Below are 20,103 nucleotides of genomic sequence, written 5' to 3' on the forward strand. Positions count from 1 at the left end.
CAATATGTAAAACATATTTAAACTTTACAAAAACACACAGACACTGGATGATGTCATCAGTGATGTCATCAGTGATGTCACTGACCATGTCATGAATGATGTAATATGTGACATCATCAGCATTGGATTGCGGATGCGCGAAATATATAGTTAGTGCAACTAACTATATGTCGAATTTCATTGGTTTTATATCAATAAAATGTCCAGCTAACTATATAGGAGGAATTTCAATGGTTTTTTATGTTAATTCCTAACTATATAAGGCCTAAAACCTATGGTTTTTTTTAGTGAATATATATATATATATATATATATATATATATATATATATATATATATATATATATATATATATATATACATATACAGATTCCTGGCAGTCAAATCGCTAATAAATCAGCATAACACCAGAGTCGGGGCCCAAATGTTCGTTCAAGGTGCAATATTTATTGGCACACGGAAAACCTAACGCGTTTCAAAGCTTTCGCCTCTTGTTCACGGGTAAAGTGTTACGGTGGCCATTCAACATTTAAAGTGATACAAACATGAAAGATGTGCACGTGACCAACAATAGACATTAAAGAGATACTTTGTTGCAAACACAGGTTTTCGTTATCGTACACTAAATGCAAAGCATGTAGAAACAGCCAGAAGTGTAAGAGCCTCAAAATTTGCAAAGATCATACTGAGCACAAAATCACCAAAATGCTCGGTTGCAATACCGAGTATGCAGTATATGCGCTCAAGTGCCCATGTGACAAATTTTACATTGGAATGACCACTAAGAAGGCTAAACTACGGGCACTAGAGCATCTTCGTGCCATTAAAAATGCTAATCCACAGTACCCTGTGGCAAGACATTTTGCAACTGAGCATCAACAAAACCCCAATCTTGTGCAATTTTATGTGATTGATTGCGTCCATAGAAATGAGAGGGGTGGCAACAGGTTACTTGAATTACGCAAACTGGAATCCAAATACATCATCCGGTATAACACCATACAACCCTTCGGGCATAACATAGGGGAAGAATTGTCAGTACACTTACAATCATAAATCATAATAAGATGTCGGCTTTCCTGTACATATATTTGTTCCATTCTGATTGTTTTTAAAATAATGCACTTTTTAATCACGTGACCAGAAAGTTATAGCAAATCACTGACACATTGTTTTTCTAATCTTTAATTTTGTAGGTGTGCAGCATATACACAAGATATTTGGAATTATCGAGCCCACTTGGGCATGACACCTTCTAATATTGAAATATGGACTAATTCCACCATTCCCAAAAATGGGGTGAAATTCCCATCTACCATTCGAATGTATTTACATCGATTCAGGACATGAATATATTTTTTTCATTTTCACGCATTAATTGGCAGTATTGTCCATACTGTGCCCACTGGGGCGTGACATCAATGCGCATTTATTCACAAATCTTTATTTCATGAACTGTTTTCGTGCTAAACCAGTTTGATTTCATTTGCCATAGAGAAATTGACTCTGTGTTGCTTAAAAATGCATTTCCATGAAATGGTGGTTCCTTTTATATTGAGGCAAATACGCTTTTCATTTTTTCCAATTACATGCAAATGTGGATTATGCTGTGCAACTCGGTAATACGATAACGAAAACCTGTGTTTGCAACAAAGTAACAAAGTATCTCTTTAATGTCTATTGTTGGTCACGTGCACATCTTTCATGTTTGTATCACTTTAAATGTTGAATGGCCACCGTAACACTTTACCCGTGAACAAGAGGCGAAAGCTTTGAAACGCGTTGGGTTTTCCGTGTGCCAATAAATATTGCACCTTGAACGAACATTTGGGCCCCGACTCTGGTGTTATGCTGATTTATTAGCGATTTGACTGCCAGGAATCTGTTTATGTTTGGGAGGTGGCGATCCCGCCGGGAGCCTGCTGAGGAAAGCGGCGAGAGTTAAACGCCAAACAAGTGTGTATATATATATATATATATATATATATATATATATATATATCCGTCAAACTCCCCAAGTCCTTCTTGTCAATAAATCCGGGCACAGACTCCAAATTACTCAGTGCATTTATTAAAATAACAGCATGTCCACCATATGACGCGTTTTAGCCAAGCCTAGCCCTTCTCACATATATATGTGTGTGTATATATATATATATATATATATATCTATCTATATATATATATATATATCTATATATATATATATATATCTATATATATATATATATATATATATATAGATATATATATATATATCTATATATCTCATGGGAAGTAGTTTTCAGTGACATCAGCAGGAGTCTCAATACCTGCACACTGATCTTGGAATGTATCCTGAAATCTAGGAACAATAATCTTCGTAAACGCAACAATTAATTTGTGAGAATGTTTTACGGCTTAAACACAACTGCTAAATTAGGGACTCACATCCTGCCCCAACAAGGATATCAACACACCTAACCTCCGCATTGACCTCTACAAATGTTGTCAAAAAATCAAACTTAAAAAGTACTTTAAAGAGAAGACACCAAGCTTGAGACAATCAACAACTATGAGTCGGGACAGTTCACCCCTAAACCCGAATGACATACCCACCTTAGGAGCATTAGCATCCCTGGAGGATGGGGAGGAAATGGCATTTGGGCAAAATGAATGACCCTCCGAATCAGATCAGGAACGTTGTCAGAGAATGGGGATTGATATGAATAAAGGTGGCAACAGTGGATTAAGAACACAATCAACCTTTTGCCCACAACTCCCACCAGTCAATAGGATCGATTTATTTCATGAGATTATGGTGGAGGAAATGAATAAAATGGCAGAAAACAACTTTGGAAAAAATATAAAGAAGCACAGAAACAACACGATATCCTGAACTTTAACACCTGGTGAATACAAAGCTCTAAAAGAACTGAGAGATGACTGAGAAATTATAATTAAATCTTCTGACAAAGGTGGAAACATCGTGGTCCAAAATCTTAATGATTACATAAATGAAGCAAATAGACAATTGGGCAATAAAGATCATTACGAAAAACTCGTGGAAAACCCAATAGAAACCTGGACCAAAGAATACGGTCAAATGTTACATGAATGGAAAGATAAAAACCTTATTGATTTTGAGGAATTTATCCCATCATTACAACAATCTACTTTCTTCTGAAAGTTCATAAATCAATTATGAACCCACCAGGAAGACCGATAGTCAGTTCTATTGGTTCTTTATTGGAGTCAACATCTCGATTCATAGACATCTTCCTGATGAATTATGTGACATCCTGACTATCGTATCTGAGAGATACAATTGACTTCCTTAATGAAATCCAGGAAATCTCATGGGAAGATGGTCACATGATGGCCACAATTGATATTTAATTGTTGTACACATCGATTCTCCTCACTGATGGAATAGCTGCTGTAAGACAGTTCTTACAGATGAGATCGATAAGTTACTTCGAGCATTCGGAAATGCTAATAGAAATGCTCACATATTGTCTACAACATAACATCTTTCTATTTAAAGGTGAACTATTCCTGCAAAAACAGGGAACGGCTATAGGGACAACTTTTGCACCCACGTATGCCAGCCTACTGATGGCAGTATGGGAAACTAAGACTTGAAAACCCACAAATCTCAAAACATCAAATTTTGGTCAAGATTTGTTGATGACCTCTTCATAATATGGAAGGGAGACTATACTGACCTTCATTAATTCATAAACTCACTCAACGTGAACAAATATAACCTGTCTTTTACATCTACGATTAGCGCATCAAACATCATCTTCTTAGATGTGGAAGTCTTCATTAAAAACCAAAGGTTATGCACCAAAATGCATAGAAAACCCACTTCATGCAACAGCATTCTGCATGCAAATAGGGGCATCCGCAAAATGGAGCATACCCTATGGAAAAATGTTACGAGCGAAGAGAAACTGCTCTGAAACACCTGACATGAATTCTCAAATAGATTAAATGAGTAATCGCTTCTTAGAAAGAGGTTATCCGTTGGAAGTAATTGAAACTGCAAAACCCAGAGTCACATTGAAAACAAGAGGAGATCTATTAAGATCACATAGAGAAAATCAAGAAGGATGTAATACAGAAGACACCACTTTTCGACTCATCATAGATTTTAACAACCAGGGCAGAGAAAGACCATATGTCACAATTTAGATGCAGAATTACACATTCATCTGTAGGAAATAGAAGAGAAGGATCATAAATGATTTTTTTTTTTACTTTTATTTATAACATTTTGCAGATACATAGGTACAATGGTTCATTCATATGTGGTAAAAATATTCAATTTCTCTCGCTAGGGCTATAATCAGGAAGTACAAATATTTACGCGTAGTCTTGAACAATAAGCAGCAGCAACGGAATTCATGGGCCGGTCAGTCCAGGGCAATTGAGCATAGTGGCTTTTTATAATGAAAGCAACAAAAAGACATGGCATGAGTCGGACTTAGAAATTGAGAGAGAGCATAGTGATCTCAGAAGCATACATTGTTACATCCTGTAACATTGTGTATCGATTCTGGCCCTATCCCGTACTATAGACCTCACATCCGTACCGGTAGCAACCAAACATGCAGTAGGGTACAATCCACCTCATATATATCTTGACAGGTAAGGCCCTGTTTACCCCCTTCCCTGGCGGACAAAGCAGAATCAAGCGGTGTATCCTCTGAGTCTGATTCTGTATTACCCTTAAGGTAGGTTTTCAGCGGTCCCCATACATCTCTAGGCCTACTGGTTATTGGTAGTGTTTCAGCATAAATGGCATTTTGCTCCTGACAGTATATAACCTCATTTAGCCAGTCCTTAAACTTCAGAGCCCTGCCTCTTCCCCAACGGCACGCCGGCCGTCGCTTGGCCAACAACAGTGCTATGTCCATGAACTTTCTGCATTGCTTGGAAATTGGCATGGTATACCCCAACAGCATCAGTAGAGGGTCTCTATCCAATGTGATCCCTACCATGGCCTCAAGGGCCGCATGCACCTGGGTCCAGTAGTCCCAGACTGCAGGACATTCCCATGCTAGATGTATAAAACCAGCTCCCACTCCTCCACACCTTTCGCATCTGTCGTTGTCGGATAACTTGAACTCATATTTCTTGGCTGGGGTGTAATATAAGCGCTGCAATCTATAATGAATAATCCTAAGCCTGCAGCTAATACTCCCACAGCAGTAACTCCACTGGGCATCAGAGACCTTCTTCCCCATATCTTCGCCCCATCTCACTCGTGCTGAACCCTCAACCCCTTGTTTCTGTGCTCTGATATCACCATATAATCTAGATACCAAGTGCCTTCCTTCCCGTAGCCCTAACATACAGTGCAGCGGGTAGAAATTCTCTGGCTCTTGAGGAAAGTCCGGGAGGACTTCTCTCATTCCCTGTCTGTCTTGCATAATAAAAGATATCGAGCGATGTGGGATGGATATCTTTAAAGAATGAGTCCCTAGTAAGAAACTGCCCCTCCAGAAACAAGTCACCCCAAGTAACAACCTTGATGCGCTGACACAGTACCCAGAACCCCTTCTCCTGCAACAGCACCATTTTGGGATGATAAGTTAGAGACATCCGTGCTGAATACAACAACTGTAATTGAAACATCTTTGCTATTCTTTGCCAAGCATCTATCGTGCATGTCACCATTGTCGGCGGTGTCTCAAGGATTTCAACAGAGCCATGGATGAGGCCGTTTAAGGGGAGAGGGTGTGCTACCCAATTCTCCACCGCTATTTGCGGCATGAAAGGCGTGGGTGCCATCCAATGATAGGCGTAATGAGCCTGTGCACTCAAATAGTAGCTTTCAAAATCAGGAATTTCAAATCCACCCGTATCATATGGCTGTGTCAGGATTTCCACCCCAGAACAATCGCATCAGTTCTGTACGCATCGTTTTGAAAAAGAAGGCACCCGGATGATATGGGATATTGAGGAAGGGGTACAAAAAAGCGCGGGAGGACCACCATTATTATAAGTGAAGCCCTACCAGCCATGGACAACGGTAGCGGTATCCATCGTGTAACACTGGAAGTTAACTTTGTAATTGCCCTGCCATAGTTAAGCCGGAGCGTCTCATCCCTGTCTCTAGTTATCTGTATCCCTAGATAGCGGAGGTCCGCATGGCACCATTCAATATGATAGTCTAGGGGGAACTCAGAAACTGCGGGGGTAAGCGGAAAAAATTTCGACTTACCTCAGTTAATTTGCACCCCAGATAATCTTCCAAACACCAAAAATTCACGCAACAAGGGATTCAAGTTCTGTTGCGGGTCTACAACATACAATGTTAGATCATCGGCATAAAGTGAGATCATAATTTGGCGCTGGAAGCATTTGAACGCACTATGGCGATGAAGTTGATGTATCCGACATGCTAGCGGTTTAATCGCTATGTCAAAAAGTAAGGGGGATAGTGGGCACCCCTGCCTGGTACCCCGCGTTATAGTGAGTGGGGTGGAGAGGCGTCCATTTATTAGTACACGGGCAGTGGGTTGGGTATAAAGGAGTTGTACCCAGGAAATAAACATTTTAGGAACGCCCATTCTCTGCTGGACTACAAATAAGTAACGCCACTCCACCGAGTCAAACGCCTTCGAGGCGTCTAAAAACACCGCAGCAACCGGGAAGTCAGGCGCAACAGTCTGTATTAATGAAAAAACGGGTGCGCAAATTATGGTTCGTAGATCTGCTAGGGACAAACTCAGCCTGATCTGGGAGGATAATCTTTGTCATTAAAAGGGACAATCTGGTAGCAAGTATTTTAGCAAAAATGTTCCCATCACAATTAATCAATGATAGGGGCCGGTAAGAGTCGCAGCTCGCTGGATTCTTGCCAGGCATCGGGAGGGACGTAATTACTACTTCTCGCATTAACCGAGGCAGTATACCAATCTCGAGCAATTCCTCAAAAACCTCTCGCAGCACCGGAGCCATAATGTCAATATAGCATTTATAGAATTCCGCGGGCAATCGATCGAGCCCTGGTGCCTTTCCATTCTTAAGGGACATTATCGCCTCTCTGATCTCGTCTAGAGTCAAGGGGGCGCTTAGGAATGTCCTATGCACATCACTCAGCCAGCATAACGCAATATCCGCCATGAAATCATCAAGCTCCACCTCACCCACATTTTGCGTAGTGTACAATTGGCTATAATGTGACACAAATATGTCCAAGATCCCCACCGTGTCCTGACACATCCCTCCCTCTGGCCTGCCTATCTCCGAGATACAAGTATTGAATCTCGGGTTTCTGTTAAGTTCAGCTAATGCCTTCCCTGGCCTCTCCGCTTCACAATACCTCTGAGCCACCCAATGTCAGCCTAGGAACTTAGCCTCCCGTGCAGCTTCTTCTTCATACTCTGACAGTTTAGTCCGAAATTCCTCTTGCTCTGTCCCAGGTCTCCCATGCACCATCTGCACCTCCAGCCCCCTCAGTTCTCGCTCCAAAGTACGTATTTTCCTCTGTACATCACGTAAGACCCCAAAACTCTTGGAAATACAGTACCCTCGGACCGTAACTTTAAATGCTTCCCACACGACTTCCAACACCGTCCACCGACCCCTTGTTGCGGGGGAAAAAGGCTTCTATCTCTTCCTCAAGTTCAGTCCGAACACCTCATCTAACAAAGCAGTGGGCTGCAGGCGCCATGTCGGTCTAGGTCTATCATACCCAGGCAGCCGCAGCTGCACCCGCACAGGACAATGATCACAATAGGTTCTGGCGAGGTGCGCCACCCCCAACAGACCAGTACCTTGTCCTCTAGAAATAAAACAGTAATCAAGTTGTGCCCATGTACCTGTGTAAGATGTGAAATGTGGGCCCTCCTGATACAGGGGGTGTGCAAAGCGCCAGGTATCAAGCAGTCCACCCTCTTCCCCAATGCCATGCATAGCCTCTCTAGACCCAATATGATAGAGTTGCACCCCATCAGCTCTATCCTTTGCAGGGTCCATGGCCACATTAAAATCACCCCTCCAGACAATATGCATCGATCCGATATTTACTATGCGCCTCCACAATGTCGTAAAAAATGCAGGTGTGTCTACATTAGGGGCATAACAGTTCGCAATGGTTATAGTATCGGACCCTAGTCTTCCCCATACAATCACGTATCTCCCATACGGGTCCAGGAAGTTCCCTAATACTGTCAACGGTATTGACTTTGTTATCAATATGGCAGTGCCTCTAGTATACGATGAGTATGAAGAAAAAAGTCAGACATTCGCCCGTCTACTGGCAAAGGTGTTGTGGGACTGTGGATGTATATGTGTTTCTTGCAATAAGGCGATATGCACCTGATGACGCTCTAAGTATGCCAAAACTTTCCTACATTTTCTCGCATCATTCAGCCCTCGTACATTCCAGGTAATGATCGTCACTGACGACTCCGTGCCAGTCTCCGCCATCCTAGGTCATGCATATTATATAACAATTGTGCAACAAAAGAAGACCTGCCTGCTCTCCAATACAGTGCGTTCAATTGGACCACATTATACAAAAAAAGTGCCCAACCCCTAGCGCTACGAGGCCTCCGGGTAGTAACACGCTTTATAAAACCCAATTTCATTTCATTTCATTTCATTTCACCCCTCCTCCCCCCACCCACTGTTGCATCCCAATCATGCCAACCAGAAAACACTCCCCTCCCATCCCTCCCCCCAACCAAGCAACACCATACAGCAATAGGGGCACACCTATAGGGGATGCCTCTCCAGGTGACGCACCAAAACCTTGCCTTTAATCAGGAAGCCACTTAGTCCAGTGAATTCCCAATACCAGCAAGGGCGTCCGGTGATATGAACTGAACAAACGACATCCCCCCCCCCCCACCTGTCAACTGGAAAATAACTATACATTATCAGGTAGTCCCACACCTTTCTACATGTGCTGTCATACATTACAGTTGTCTATTGTCCGCAACTCGTATAACACCATCTCCCCGTCGAGCAGGCATCTCCACCTCCACAGGAGACAGCGCGGCAAAAACTATATATGCTCATTCAACTTCCGACAATGGTGCTTCTTCCAGCTCTTTCCGGTCTGTAGGACCGTGTTTGCGACGCTTAAGCGTTTTTGGAAACTTCTCCACCGACTGCGGCGGCATATGGATTGTCGGTTTTCCCTGATGCGTAGCCATGCAGGGTACAGTAGTGCATAGTCCACCTGCTCTTGTCTCAGTTTCTGTTTCACTACATTGAACTTCTTCCTCTCCTCCTGCACCCGCATCGTGAAGTCAGGAAATATAGTAAAGTTGACACCGTCGTAATTAAGTTGCTTCTTCTCTCTCACCACTCTTAAGACTGTGTCGCGGTCCCTATAATTGAGAAGGCGCGCTATAATTGTACGAGGAGGTGCTCCCGGAGGCGTCCTTGGGCCTAGCGAGCTATGCGCCCTCTCCACTATAAATTGGGCCGATAGTGTTCCCTCGTCAGTGACCACCGTCAATATTTTCTCAACGTACTGTTATAGGCGCCCTGTGTTGGTACTCTCAGGCACTCCTAAAATTCTCACCTTATTGCGGCGGATGCTGGCTTCAATGTCCTCGTTCTTAGCGTCTATTATTCTCAGAAGTTTGTCCATTTGAGTGACAGCCGTCTTCAATTGCTCCGTAACATTCTCCGAGTCCGAAATACGCTGTTCTGCCTCTTTGATCCGGGTATCATGGTTATCCAACTTGTGCGCAATGTTGTCCATATGTGTCGTGAGTGTGTCCACCTTCCCCGCAATTGTCGCAAAGCAGCATCTCCGTGAGGAGCAATTGCATATCATTTTCAGAGACTGTGGGCCTGCCAGCCATCACCTCAGGAGCACCAGCCGCCTCCTCCACAGGCGATTTTTTCGGGTTGCGTTTAGCCTTGAGGCGTGGTTGACGAGAGTCTAGCCTGCCCATGGCGTATTTCCAGTGCCTACCGTACGAGGTGCAAAGGTAGTCTTATTGGATAGGAGTTGGGTAGCGTGGACGAGACAACCAACCCCACACCTATGTCCGGCGTTGCCTCGTCTCCAGGAGAGCAGTCCCCTCGAGAACGTGCGGTCAGTTCAAGCCTGCCACCTTTCCTATGTAGCGGTGCCACTCCTGCGTATTCAGAAAGCTGTCGTAGCCAGCGTCTTAACTTACAATGGGGACCAATGTACAACAGTCATTAGCGGGTAAGTAGCTTCGCACCTTGTTAATGCCCAGATGGTATATTGTCTTCAGAGTTCTATCAGCAAGCAGTGGCGTCATAAAAGTAGGGGACTCCAGCAACGTGCAGCTACGTGTCCTCAACTCCCCATTGGTCTACACCGTCCCATCAGAAAAGGAGTGGTTCAGATATCCCAGTGGCTATCAGGTATATACCTCTGCGTATTCAAATGGAAAGGCCACAATTACATCCAGGTGACTTACAAGCAGTAGTCCGCTGCGTGAAGAGCTTGCTCCGCGAGCTGCATTAGAAAATGGCCGCCGCGATTACCGCAGCCTACGCAAGAAAAAGAATCAGCAGCTCACCTCCTATTTGTCCCAGAGGACCTAGGATCGTATGAGGCAATGGGGCCCCACCACACCAATCGGACGTTAGGCAGCGCCTCTCTCCTTCTCTGCAGGCTGGCAGGTAGGATATGGCACGATAATTCAGGCGTCGCACTGTACCAGAGACTGCAATCGGCTGTGAAGCCTCACCACTCACGTAGTCGCCGCTCCCCTCTTCAGCCACTCACCGCTATACAGATTTTGCCGCCACACCTCGGTGCCCCCTGAGAACCTCTTGCCTGCTGCAGGTTTCGAGTCGCCGCAGCCTCGCTCTTTCTCCACTCCGCTGTCCTGATAGCTCCAGCCGGTCACCGTTACTTCCAGGAACGCAGGCCAAATGTCCGCAATGGCCGCCTCCCGGGCCTCAACCTCTATCAATGCTTCTCCTCACCTCCAATATTTCAATCACCAACGGCGATGTCGCCGAGATTTAGCCCTCCGCTGCACACCCTCAGCCGCTCTCTCCCCTTCAAGCTTCAAATGCGCTGCCGGGCGGGAGGGGCCGCCATACAACTCCACTGGGCCTGATGTCCTCATGGAGGCCGCGGCACTCACATAGCTGCCGTGCCCCACTCCAAGCTCCACCTCACCACAGGGTCTCGGCGCCGGGACGCCTCCAGCCACAAATGTCCCCGATATCTCTGCGGGAGGGTCAAAACACCTAGTCCGCTCGCACCACCAAGATCATAGCTTACAAGGGTGACACTTTAGTCCGTGGTGGGGGATTGTAGAACAGGATAATTGTAGGATGTATGGCCGGACAGCGGGGAGCCTCTCGAATCCGCGGCCATTCCTCCGTGCGCCACCTAGCGCCCCTCAAGGGTCATAAATGATGAATGGAAGTCTGTCCATGCTGATACTAACACCATAAAGAAGAAATGGCAATTACATTATGAGTAATTACTGAATGAATAAACAGATACATGGGGCAAATTAAGAAAAGAACAATATTTGTATACTCTTTGGACAATTGATCAAATTGTTAATATATTGAACATTCTTTTTCCCTTAGATTAGAAAGAGTTTGAGTTGATTTGAACACACGGGATAAGGCCTTTTCAACTAAAAAGTATGGCTAGTGTGCAATAGTTCCTCCATATGTTGATTTTATTTATTCATAATATTATCCTAGGACATGGTATATTTGGATGAATCATCTTGCTCACACATGCACCTTAAACTACACATTAATTGAGATTTAATATTTTGTATTGGCCAATAATGCAGATTGTACTTTACATTTAATCGTCCTTGACCAATACCAGAATGGATGCACTAGTCACTTTACGATCAGACGTCCAACTCTCATTGTGGCCCACTTCGATTTATACTTTATAACGAATCGTCTCTTAACCGATGCAATAACAGGGGCACAAGTCATATATTATTCAATCATCTAATGGAATCTTGTGCATGGTTGGATACTTTAAAGTTTAGTGTTTAAAAGATTAAAGAAAACTGATAATAATGGCATATCAATTGATCCATTAGATAGTTAAAATTGTCAAATCTAATATACAGTATTTTATATACACTACACAAGCACTAAGGGTCTCTTTAAAAAGGATGGAATGACTGGGATTACATTCAAAATGTGCTTTACATTGATTGATTGATGCACTAGTTACTTTATACAATGGTTAAACCTTACAAAATAGTGTGCATATGTGGGGAGCACAATATTAAACCATGCATACAATTATGGGGACATAAGAATTATATACCAGTGTTGCACACTAGTAACTTATAGCAACATAGAGACCACTTCCCAAAATGTGCCCAAATCAACTCTGACTCCATTGAATGTTTTCTTCACAATTGTCAAGTCATAATGATAGATTGAAATTTATATACACTGTTCGTGAGGATTAACACAGTCTAGTCTTTTTTCGATAGTAGAAAATAATGAGGGAATTAGCACTGAGCACTTTAAAAAGACATTCGAGGCCCTAGGACTCTATGGTATAGTAGAAGGCTGGGAGACTAAATGCGTAGACTGGTCACTACCGTTTCTATTCTGCACTATGGTTGGATAAAGCACTTTTTGGATTGACAAACCTTCTGACGTGATGCTGTGATCCTTCGCTGTACCAAAAGGCTTGCAAAGGAATCATATATATATATATATATCATTCCAAACTCCCGAAGTCCTTGTCAATAACTGCGGGCACAGACTCCAAATTACTTAGTGCATTTATTTAAATAACAGCATGTCCACCATATGACGCGTTTCAGCCAAGCCTAGCCTTGCTCACATGTATGTGTGTGTATAAATATCATGAGAAGTAGTTTTCTGTGACATCAGCAGGAGTCTTAGTACCTGCACACTGATATTGGAATGTATCCCGAAATCTAGGAACAATAATCTTCGTAAAGGCAACAATTCATTTGTGAGAATGTTTTACGGCTAAATCATACAATCAAGTACATGTATTTGTGCCAATGTGCGCTAAAGCAAAGATGCAAATGCAGACTATTTGGTGTCTTTTTTTCAATGCTTATGTATTAAATACATTTTTATGCTCAAATCTTCTAGCAAGATACACTGTGTTCATTATTGTTTCTTACATAACATGTGTATTAAATAAAATGTTTGATCTGTTACAATCACAGATTACATAATACAACAAATGACGGTATTATATTCATATTTCCATAGGCAATCCCAATGCATTTTGGGACATGGGTCCCTTCGTCAATGGCCTATTTGCAAGACTAAAAACACAACGTTCATTGTAAACCTTCAGGCAACTCCTAGAGAGGTCATGTTCTGCTATATATACAATTGTTACACATAACTGTCAATATAGACAGATACAAAGATGTAGTAGATAAACTGTGTAGGAAATTCTATGTAGTAAATGTCCCCCATTAGTGGTCAATGCGTGAGTCTCACACCATGTGCCTTCAACAGGAGTTAAACCACAATAAGTGATACTTCACCCCCTCTACCTCCGTGATTACAGTGACTCATATGAAACATACTCTCAGCGAATGGAAAAAGGTCTGCAGCCTGAGATCAATGAAGTAACTCAACGTCACTATAAAACAAAAACTAATCACACAATGTACCGAATATGGATGCCTAGATACATGAAACCTTACTATCACGTAGATATGAAAGAAAAAAACCACTGACCTGGTCTAATGGAGAACGGTGCACTATGCAGCCTCTTTCTCACTCTAAAAGAACTTCCAAAATTCTACAAAGACGAAAACACTGTATTCAATGCACAACGCTGACCCCTTAGCTGAAAAACTTCATCTGTGAGCTCTACCGTTACCTTTCCCAACTCTCTCCTTTCTATAATGTAACAACTGCCTTCACTCATGAACCCTTACTTCAAACAGCTGCTGCCCGGGAGCTCCCCCGCTATCTATTTGAACCGCCCTGTAATACACTGAAAGAGACGACGGACAGCAAACAAGTCCTCATCATGGGATGGCTGAAACCGCCATCTTAAGATGACCAAAAAAGTTGTAAATAAAAGTAAAAATCTAATCGAATGGCCAAGTGAAATACACACAACTCCCAACAGGACGGGCTACACCAAGGAGGAGTGCCTGAAAGATATTAAAAAAAACACCACGATGTGCCACAATCTGTAGAAGACAATGATACAAAAAAAACTGAAAAAAAGGCGCCGCCATATTGAAAGGGAAAAAAGCTAGCACGCAAATTCCATCATCCAACACAATAGTGAAATACCTAATCAGGATAATCCGAATGCCAACAACTATGCTAAAATTCACAATGAAAGCTAAAAATTGTCTGAAAAAATAAAACTAGTGAATGTTGCTGTTGTCTGATGTACTAAGTACTAAGGTGCCTTCTGTGGTAAATGGGTGATGTGGTGCACTGGCAAACATTCTGGTGAAAAGGACAATAGAAAGAGCTTCCTCAGTAAACCTGTAATCACAATCTATATCATCCTGTCTTTATTAACAACATCCATGACTAACATGAACAAATACAAATCAGTGCGGAATCTCCATGACATTAAAAATAGCTATAGAATACTCCTCGTTATAGAAAACAGCTCATGGCTATTTTTTCGTTATGCCCTCTTGGCTGCTATGTGTCTAATTTTCAGATCCAAAATATCTCCCTTTGTAATAATGCACTGGTTGTGTCTTTACCTGGTCTGGGTATTAGGGTTTGTCTATAACTTGGAACCTCAATTGGGAGATCAAAGGTTTTTTCCGTGGTTCAATGTACTGCTAAGCTAGATGTTCTATTTGTTGTCCGAATGGTGCTTTTGTGTTCTGAAATCCTTGTTTTGATTTTCTTTCGGTTTTGCCATATAAAATTTTATTTAATAAAAAATCATTGAAAAAAGACATAAACTTTTCTGTATTTGCATCTTTGCTGTAGTGCACATTGTCACAAGTACAAGTACTTGATTGTATGATTTAGTAGTGAAGTTGGCGTGCTCGACATCATGCCGACCAATGTAGCATGCTAAGAATTAGAGGGAGTATTATTTCATAAATTTAAACTTACTTTTGAGTGCTCCACTGATTCATATGGCAAATGTTTTACGGCTACCAGATTATTATTTTTGGGGTTTTATGGAAGATATGTCAGGTTTTTTAATAAGGCTGGTCAGAAATACAAATTAATCTGAATTAAACACAAGAACATAAGGATAACCACTTGGGTGTAACAACACTGTATCACTACAGTTCAGAAACAAAAAGCCTATTTTCAAGCCTTTCAAGCAAACAAAAATAAAAATACCTTACTGCAAAATAAACTGGTTACAGTGTGCTGCCCCATATGGGCTATTTCTGGATGAATGCGCAAAAAAGTGGTAGCAGAACCGCAGCTTTGTTTAAATTCACTTAACAGCCAACCGTTAGCAAGTAAAAGGTTTCTGATATAGCTCTGTTTTCACATCAGGTCAAGACCATGCATGTTCTGTTTGCAAATAAGATAGTTGTGGTGCTCGATGTTCTCAAAGTACAAATGCTACTACGCTTGGTAAATTAACTATTTTTATTTAGGTGAAGAGTCATGAAGAGTATTTGAACACTGTGCAGGCAAAGGAGCAGGACTGCCTTGCTTTGGAAGAATTGGAGCTGCAGAAAAAAGCTATTCAGTCCCAGAATGAGAATCGGCTCCAGGAATTGCAGCTGGAGACAGATATGTTAAGAACTGTAAGTGAAACGAACGTCTTTCTAAGCTTATGCTTGCTGATTAGTTTCTTTGATTAAAAAGACGGGAAAGCTATATGCAAGCAGTTCATTTTTAGATTGGTTAATCTGTGCAGCAATGATTTTTACTTTCTTACCAGTAAAGGAGTCAGGGATGTTGTACGAGCTTATTCAAATAGAGGGAAAACCATACTTCTGCTCCCCTCAGCAAAGTCCTAGTGCAAGGTCCCAGCAACTTTCAAGCGCCTATCTGGTCTTCGATTCAGATGTTCTCAATGTTCTGTATGTGGAAGTGAGCAATGAATGGCAGTTTGGCTGAACACTCTTACGCTTAAGCTTTTTGAGGTACAGCTTTGGACAGAATGGCTTCTGATTGTTAATATTCTTTAAGATGGATAGGAATCTTTATGCATTTTGGCCATTGCATCCCTGCCCCTCCTCTTGTTTAGATCATGTTACAGTTTGGTAACATTCCTTAAAGGAAATATTTTCAATACATATTTTATTTTGCTTAGCTTTTCTTTCTGGGAGACGCAGAAGTTAAGGCAAAACTGACTTCACCAAAGCAGGTGGGCAGCTTTATAAACTCCCTTGATCACTTCTGGAGATTACATCACATGAATCAGGGACTGGTGCTGCAGCTGTGCCATGTGGTTTTGGGAATTGGGTATTGTATAATGTCTTGAAGATTCAACCAGAGAACTGGGAATGGTTCAAGATGAATCTGCAGCAAGATGCACATCTATCAGAATGAAAGTTACTGAAGGCAAGTATCTTCTTTTTCCTAAGAAATACACTTTCAAGAAAAAGGTCAATAAAAATTTGAAAAAAATGTTACGTTTGACGTGCTGAGTTATAAGGGGACAAGAAAAATGTAATGCAGTGTTGTCACACTATCATATAGGATCCACCTTTTTATATTGGTGTGTAGCGAGGGGCCCATTTGTTCTAGGTTTCTGGTAAGCACCCAGAACATAAACAAGTCTGATACTGGTGATCCGTGCCAGCACCACCTGCAGAAGAAATGAAAACAAAGCATCAAATAGGTGGAGGGGCTGACCCTGTACATTCCACCAGCAAAAGGGAAGGCGGCTCTATCTTGCTGGAACACACGAAAGAGAGGGGGCCAATAAAAGGAAAAATGAACTTGGAAGGGGTGGTCCTTTTCAACACAGAAGACTTTGACTACAATGAGGAGCGCCGAAAGGAAGAAAACTGATGCCGGAGACAACCCCTCAAAGCAAAGACCCACAAAGCTGTGACCAACGGGTGACAGGAGAGCAATGGGTCATGGATATGACCATGTAGTACCTACTTAATTGGAGTGAGGGCTGGTTGACGCCACCATCCTTCACCTGCTAGCTGCCACAACTCAGGAGAGTGACTCAAGCAAAGCTTCCTGGGGGCATTACAATACCCGGAGCCCTATTTTGAGCACCTACCTCTCTTTTCCGGCACTGTATTCTTACTTTGTTGTGGTTATACAATTTGTGTTTGCCTTACTAAATTAATTTGCCATTGAAGGGTTTCTCATTTGTGCTGTCGTACTATTGAAAGCCTGAATAGGGAGATATGCAAGAATGGCATCCCTCCCTGATTAACTGCCTGTTGATATTTAAGGAAAGAGAGCATAATCCACTAAACTAGGAGCCTAACCTTGGTCTCCCTTTGAGCTGGGAACCACTTTCCCTTGCTTTACACAGGTAAATGGTGATGGGTTCCTCTTTCCCACTGTTATAAATAGAAGATACAAAATCATCACTCATGCTTACCAATACATTTTCCAGTTTTTCCAAGGGTGCTGGCGTGACCATCCGAGACCCTAGGAAAGTAGAAGATTAAATTGGAGTTAATGCATTCTTCACCATTTCCACTATTCAAAGAGCTGGATATGCAATACGAGGAACAACGACTGCCCATGGGTGTTACCAGAATTCAACTTTTTCCGTTTCACCTGTCAGTTGTGTAATCAATAAACGCAACCATTCGGAAAACAGAAAAGAATCCGAGGCCATATTTCGGCCCGTCCCTCCACAAAGTGGTGTCAGAAGTGGGATCTGAGGAAGGCTTTTGTTGCTAAATTGGCTGAATGACAGCAAAGATTAGAAAAGACCTTGGAAAAATTAATGAGCACTTCTACTGAGGATAGGGAGACATTTTAGGATGCCATCCAAAAGTGTCACAAGACACTGCCCTTATTAAATAGGCTGACGCACTAGAACAACAACAAGGTCAAACTTCTTTATCTTCTGTCGTCTTCTAGAAGGATGCGACTGGAGAAGATCCTTGTTTAGTTTTCAACAATTACAAATGATAAGCCCAAGCAGCTGAGTGGCCAGAGGAACAGGGGTACAATATTTAGGGCCACCGTTGATTGGTGATCTACAAACGGCCTACCAAGCCATTAAACCATGCTGTACCACCCCACCCCATTCAGGGACATATAGAAAAGCATCCTAGAGCGACTGGGCATCGAAGAGAAAACATATTGGGTTAGGTTATGGCACAATAAAGAAGGTCCCCACAAAACCCTTCAGGCCTTGTATTATAGGGTGAAGGACATGGTTGATAGATGCCTGAAGTCAGAGCATGCCACTAAAGAGGAGATTTTAGAGAAGATTTATTTAGAACAGTTCCTCTCTTTTCTACATCCCCCTGTGCAAAAGTGGGTTGAACTGCAGCTGCTGGTTGACTCCGGGCACGGCAGTAGGAATTGCTGGTGCTTATATCCAGCCCAAGAGACAACGGGAGGGCGAGAAGAAACCTACTCAAGGGGAAGAACTAGTGACCTTTAGAAATCCACTAGACATGAGACACCTAGGAAGATTGATACAGTATCACTTCCCCTGGGAGCCAATATACCTCAATGCTTTAATTGTGGAGGATTAGCGCATAACCCAATATTGTCCTCAGAAGGTGGATCCAGGGGAAATTAGGCGAGCTAAAACTTTCTCCTATGTGAACCCGAGTTCACAGTCACCCTATCCTTGCCTTGCATTGGTAAACGGCCAACTGGTAACTGCCTCTATCTCCACTCTCTAACTCATCCCAGACCTTATTCTACTGCGATCTCCGAAATAACCCTTTCTAGACTCTGCTCTCCTCTATCCCTCCTTGGATCACCCCAAACGTCATTTTAATTTTACGATGTCTCAAACAACCCTTCTAAATTCTTCTTTCCTCATCTATCCCTCCTTTGACTCATCCCAAAACTCATTTTACTACTATGCTCTCCCTAATCCATTTCTAGAGATTCTTTCATCCTCCATCTCTCCTTACACTCATTTTACTTCTGTAATCTTCCAACCAACACTTTCTAGACTATTTCCACTTCTATCCCCACCCCATTATCCTTTTCAATCCAACTAACTGACTCACATGTCCCTTGCTCATATTAACTCAATTTTACTATACTGATGCATTTCTAATCCTTTTTGGGTTCCGTATCAGCATGCTACTCACTTAAATCACTTCAACACCTTGTCAGGGGTAGTAAGTGGTATATAAATACAATTACAATACAATACAACTTCAGCAGTGTCAATTATTGTGATGTTAGGGCCTTCCTGGGAAAAATCAGGGCCAAGGGTACAGCTTTGTACAGCACCGAGACCACTCTACCAAAAGTCTAAGAATCAGTGATAGCGTCAGTGGACGGAGGCGCGTTGGCCATGATAATACTTTTAGACCTGCTTAGCCACCAGTGAATTAGACATAGGTCGAGTGGGAGTGCTCTTGTAGCTTATATTATTATTAATACGTTTAGACCGGTCTGCAGCATTCGATACTGTCGCACATCCGATCTTGTTGGAGAGATTAAGTCATCTAGACGGTACTTACATGGATTCGTATCTTGAAGACCGCTCCCAACAGGTCTTTCTTTGACTTTTTACATCCTCATCGAAACTACTGGTTTGCAGAGTGCCACAGGGCTCGGCCAGGAGCACGCTGCCTTTCCATCTTTACCTTTCCCCACTGGCCACCCTGATTGTATCTTGGGGCGTGAAGCTAGTTTCCTTTGCGGAAGACACACAGCGGGTCTTTTCTTTCAAAGAACACTCCCTTGCGGCCTTCCATAAATTTGAGGAATGCCTGAGAAATACTTCTAATTGGATGAATGGCAATTGTCTAAAATAGAATGCTGATAAGACCGAGGTCTTGTTCGCTCCCACCCCCTCCACCCCGCTGCCAATCAAATGTTTGGTGGCCCATGGAGCTTAATCTTCCACCAATCCCGGCTGATTCTGTAAGGAATCTGGGAATCAGGTTGGATACGGATCTCTCATCCACGGCACAAATCAGTCGGATCTCTTCAACCTGTTTTTGGAAGTTGAGATCTATTAGGAAAGTCATACATTTTCTGCTGGAGGAGAGCTGTAAGATTACGGTCCATGCTCTGGTGACCTCTCCGTTG

General features: G+C 42.5%; 1 protein-coding gene across 3 annotated transcripts in view; it reads left to right on the forward strand.

Annotated features, from left to right (window-relative positions):
• GOLGA4 (golgin A4) overlaps positions 1-20,103 on the forward strand; it is an 853,888-nt gene that overhangs the window by 509,481 nt on the left and 324,304 nt on the right. For all 3 annotated transcript variants that reach the window (XM_086964776.1, XM_086964774.1, XM_086964775.1), the window contains one exon: positions 15,540-15,692. In XM_086964776.1, the coding sequence (XP_086820902.1) occupies positions 15,540-15,692 (153 nt within the window). The remainder of the gene's footprint in view (positions 1-15,539; positions 15,693-20,103) is intronic.

This window comes from Lissotriton vulgaris, chromosome 4_1 (assembly GCF_964263255.1).
Source record: "Lissotriton vulgaris chromosome 4_1, aLisVul1.2, whole genome shotgun sequence".
Classification (NCBI taxonomy): Eukaryota; Metazoa; Chordata; class Amphibia; order Caudata; family Salamandridae; genus Lissotriton; species Lissotriton vulgaris.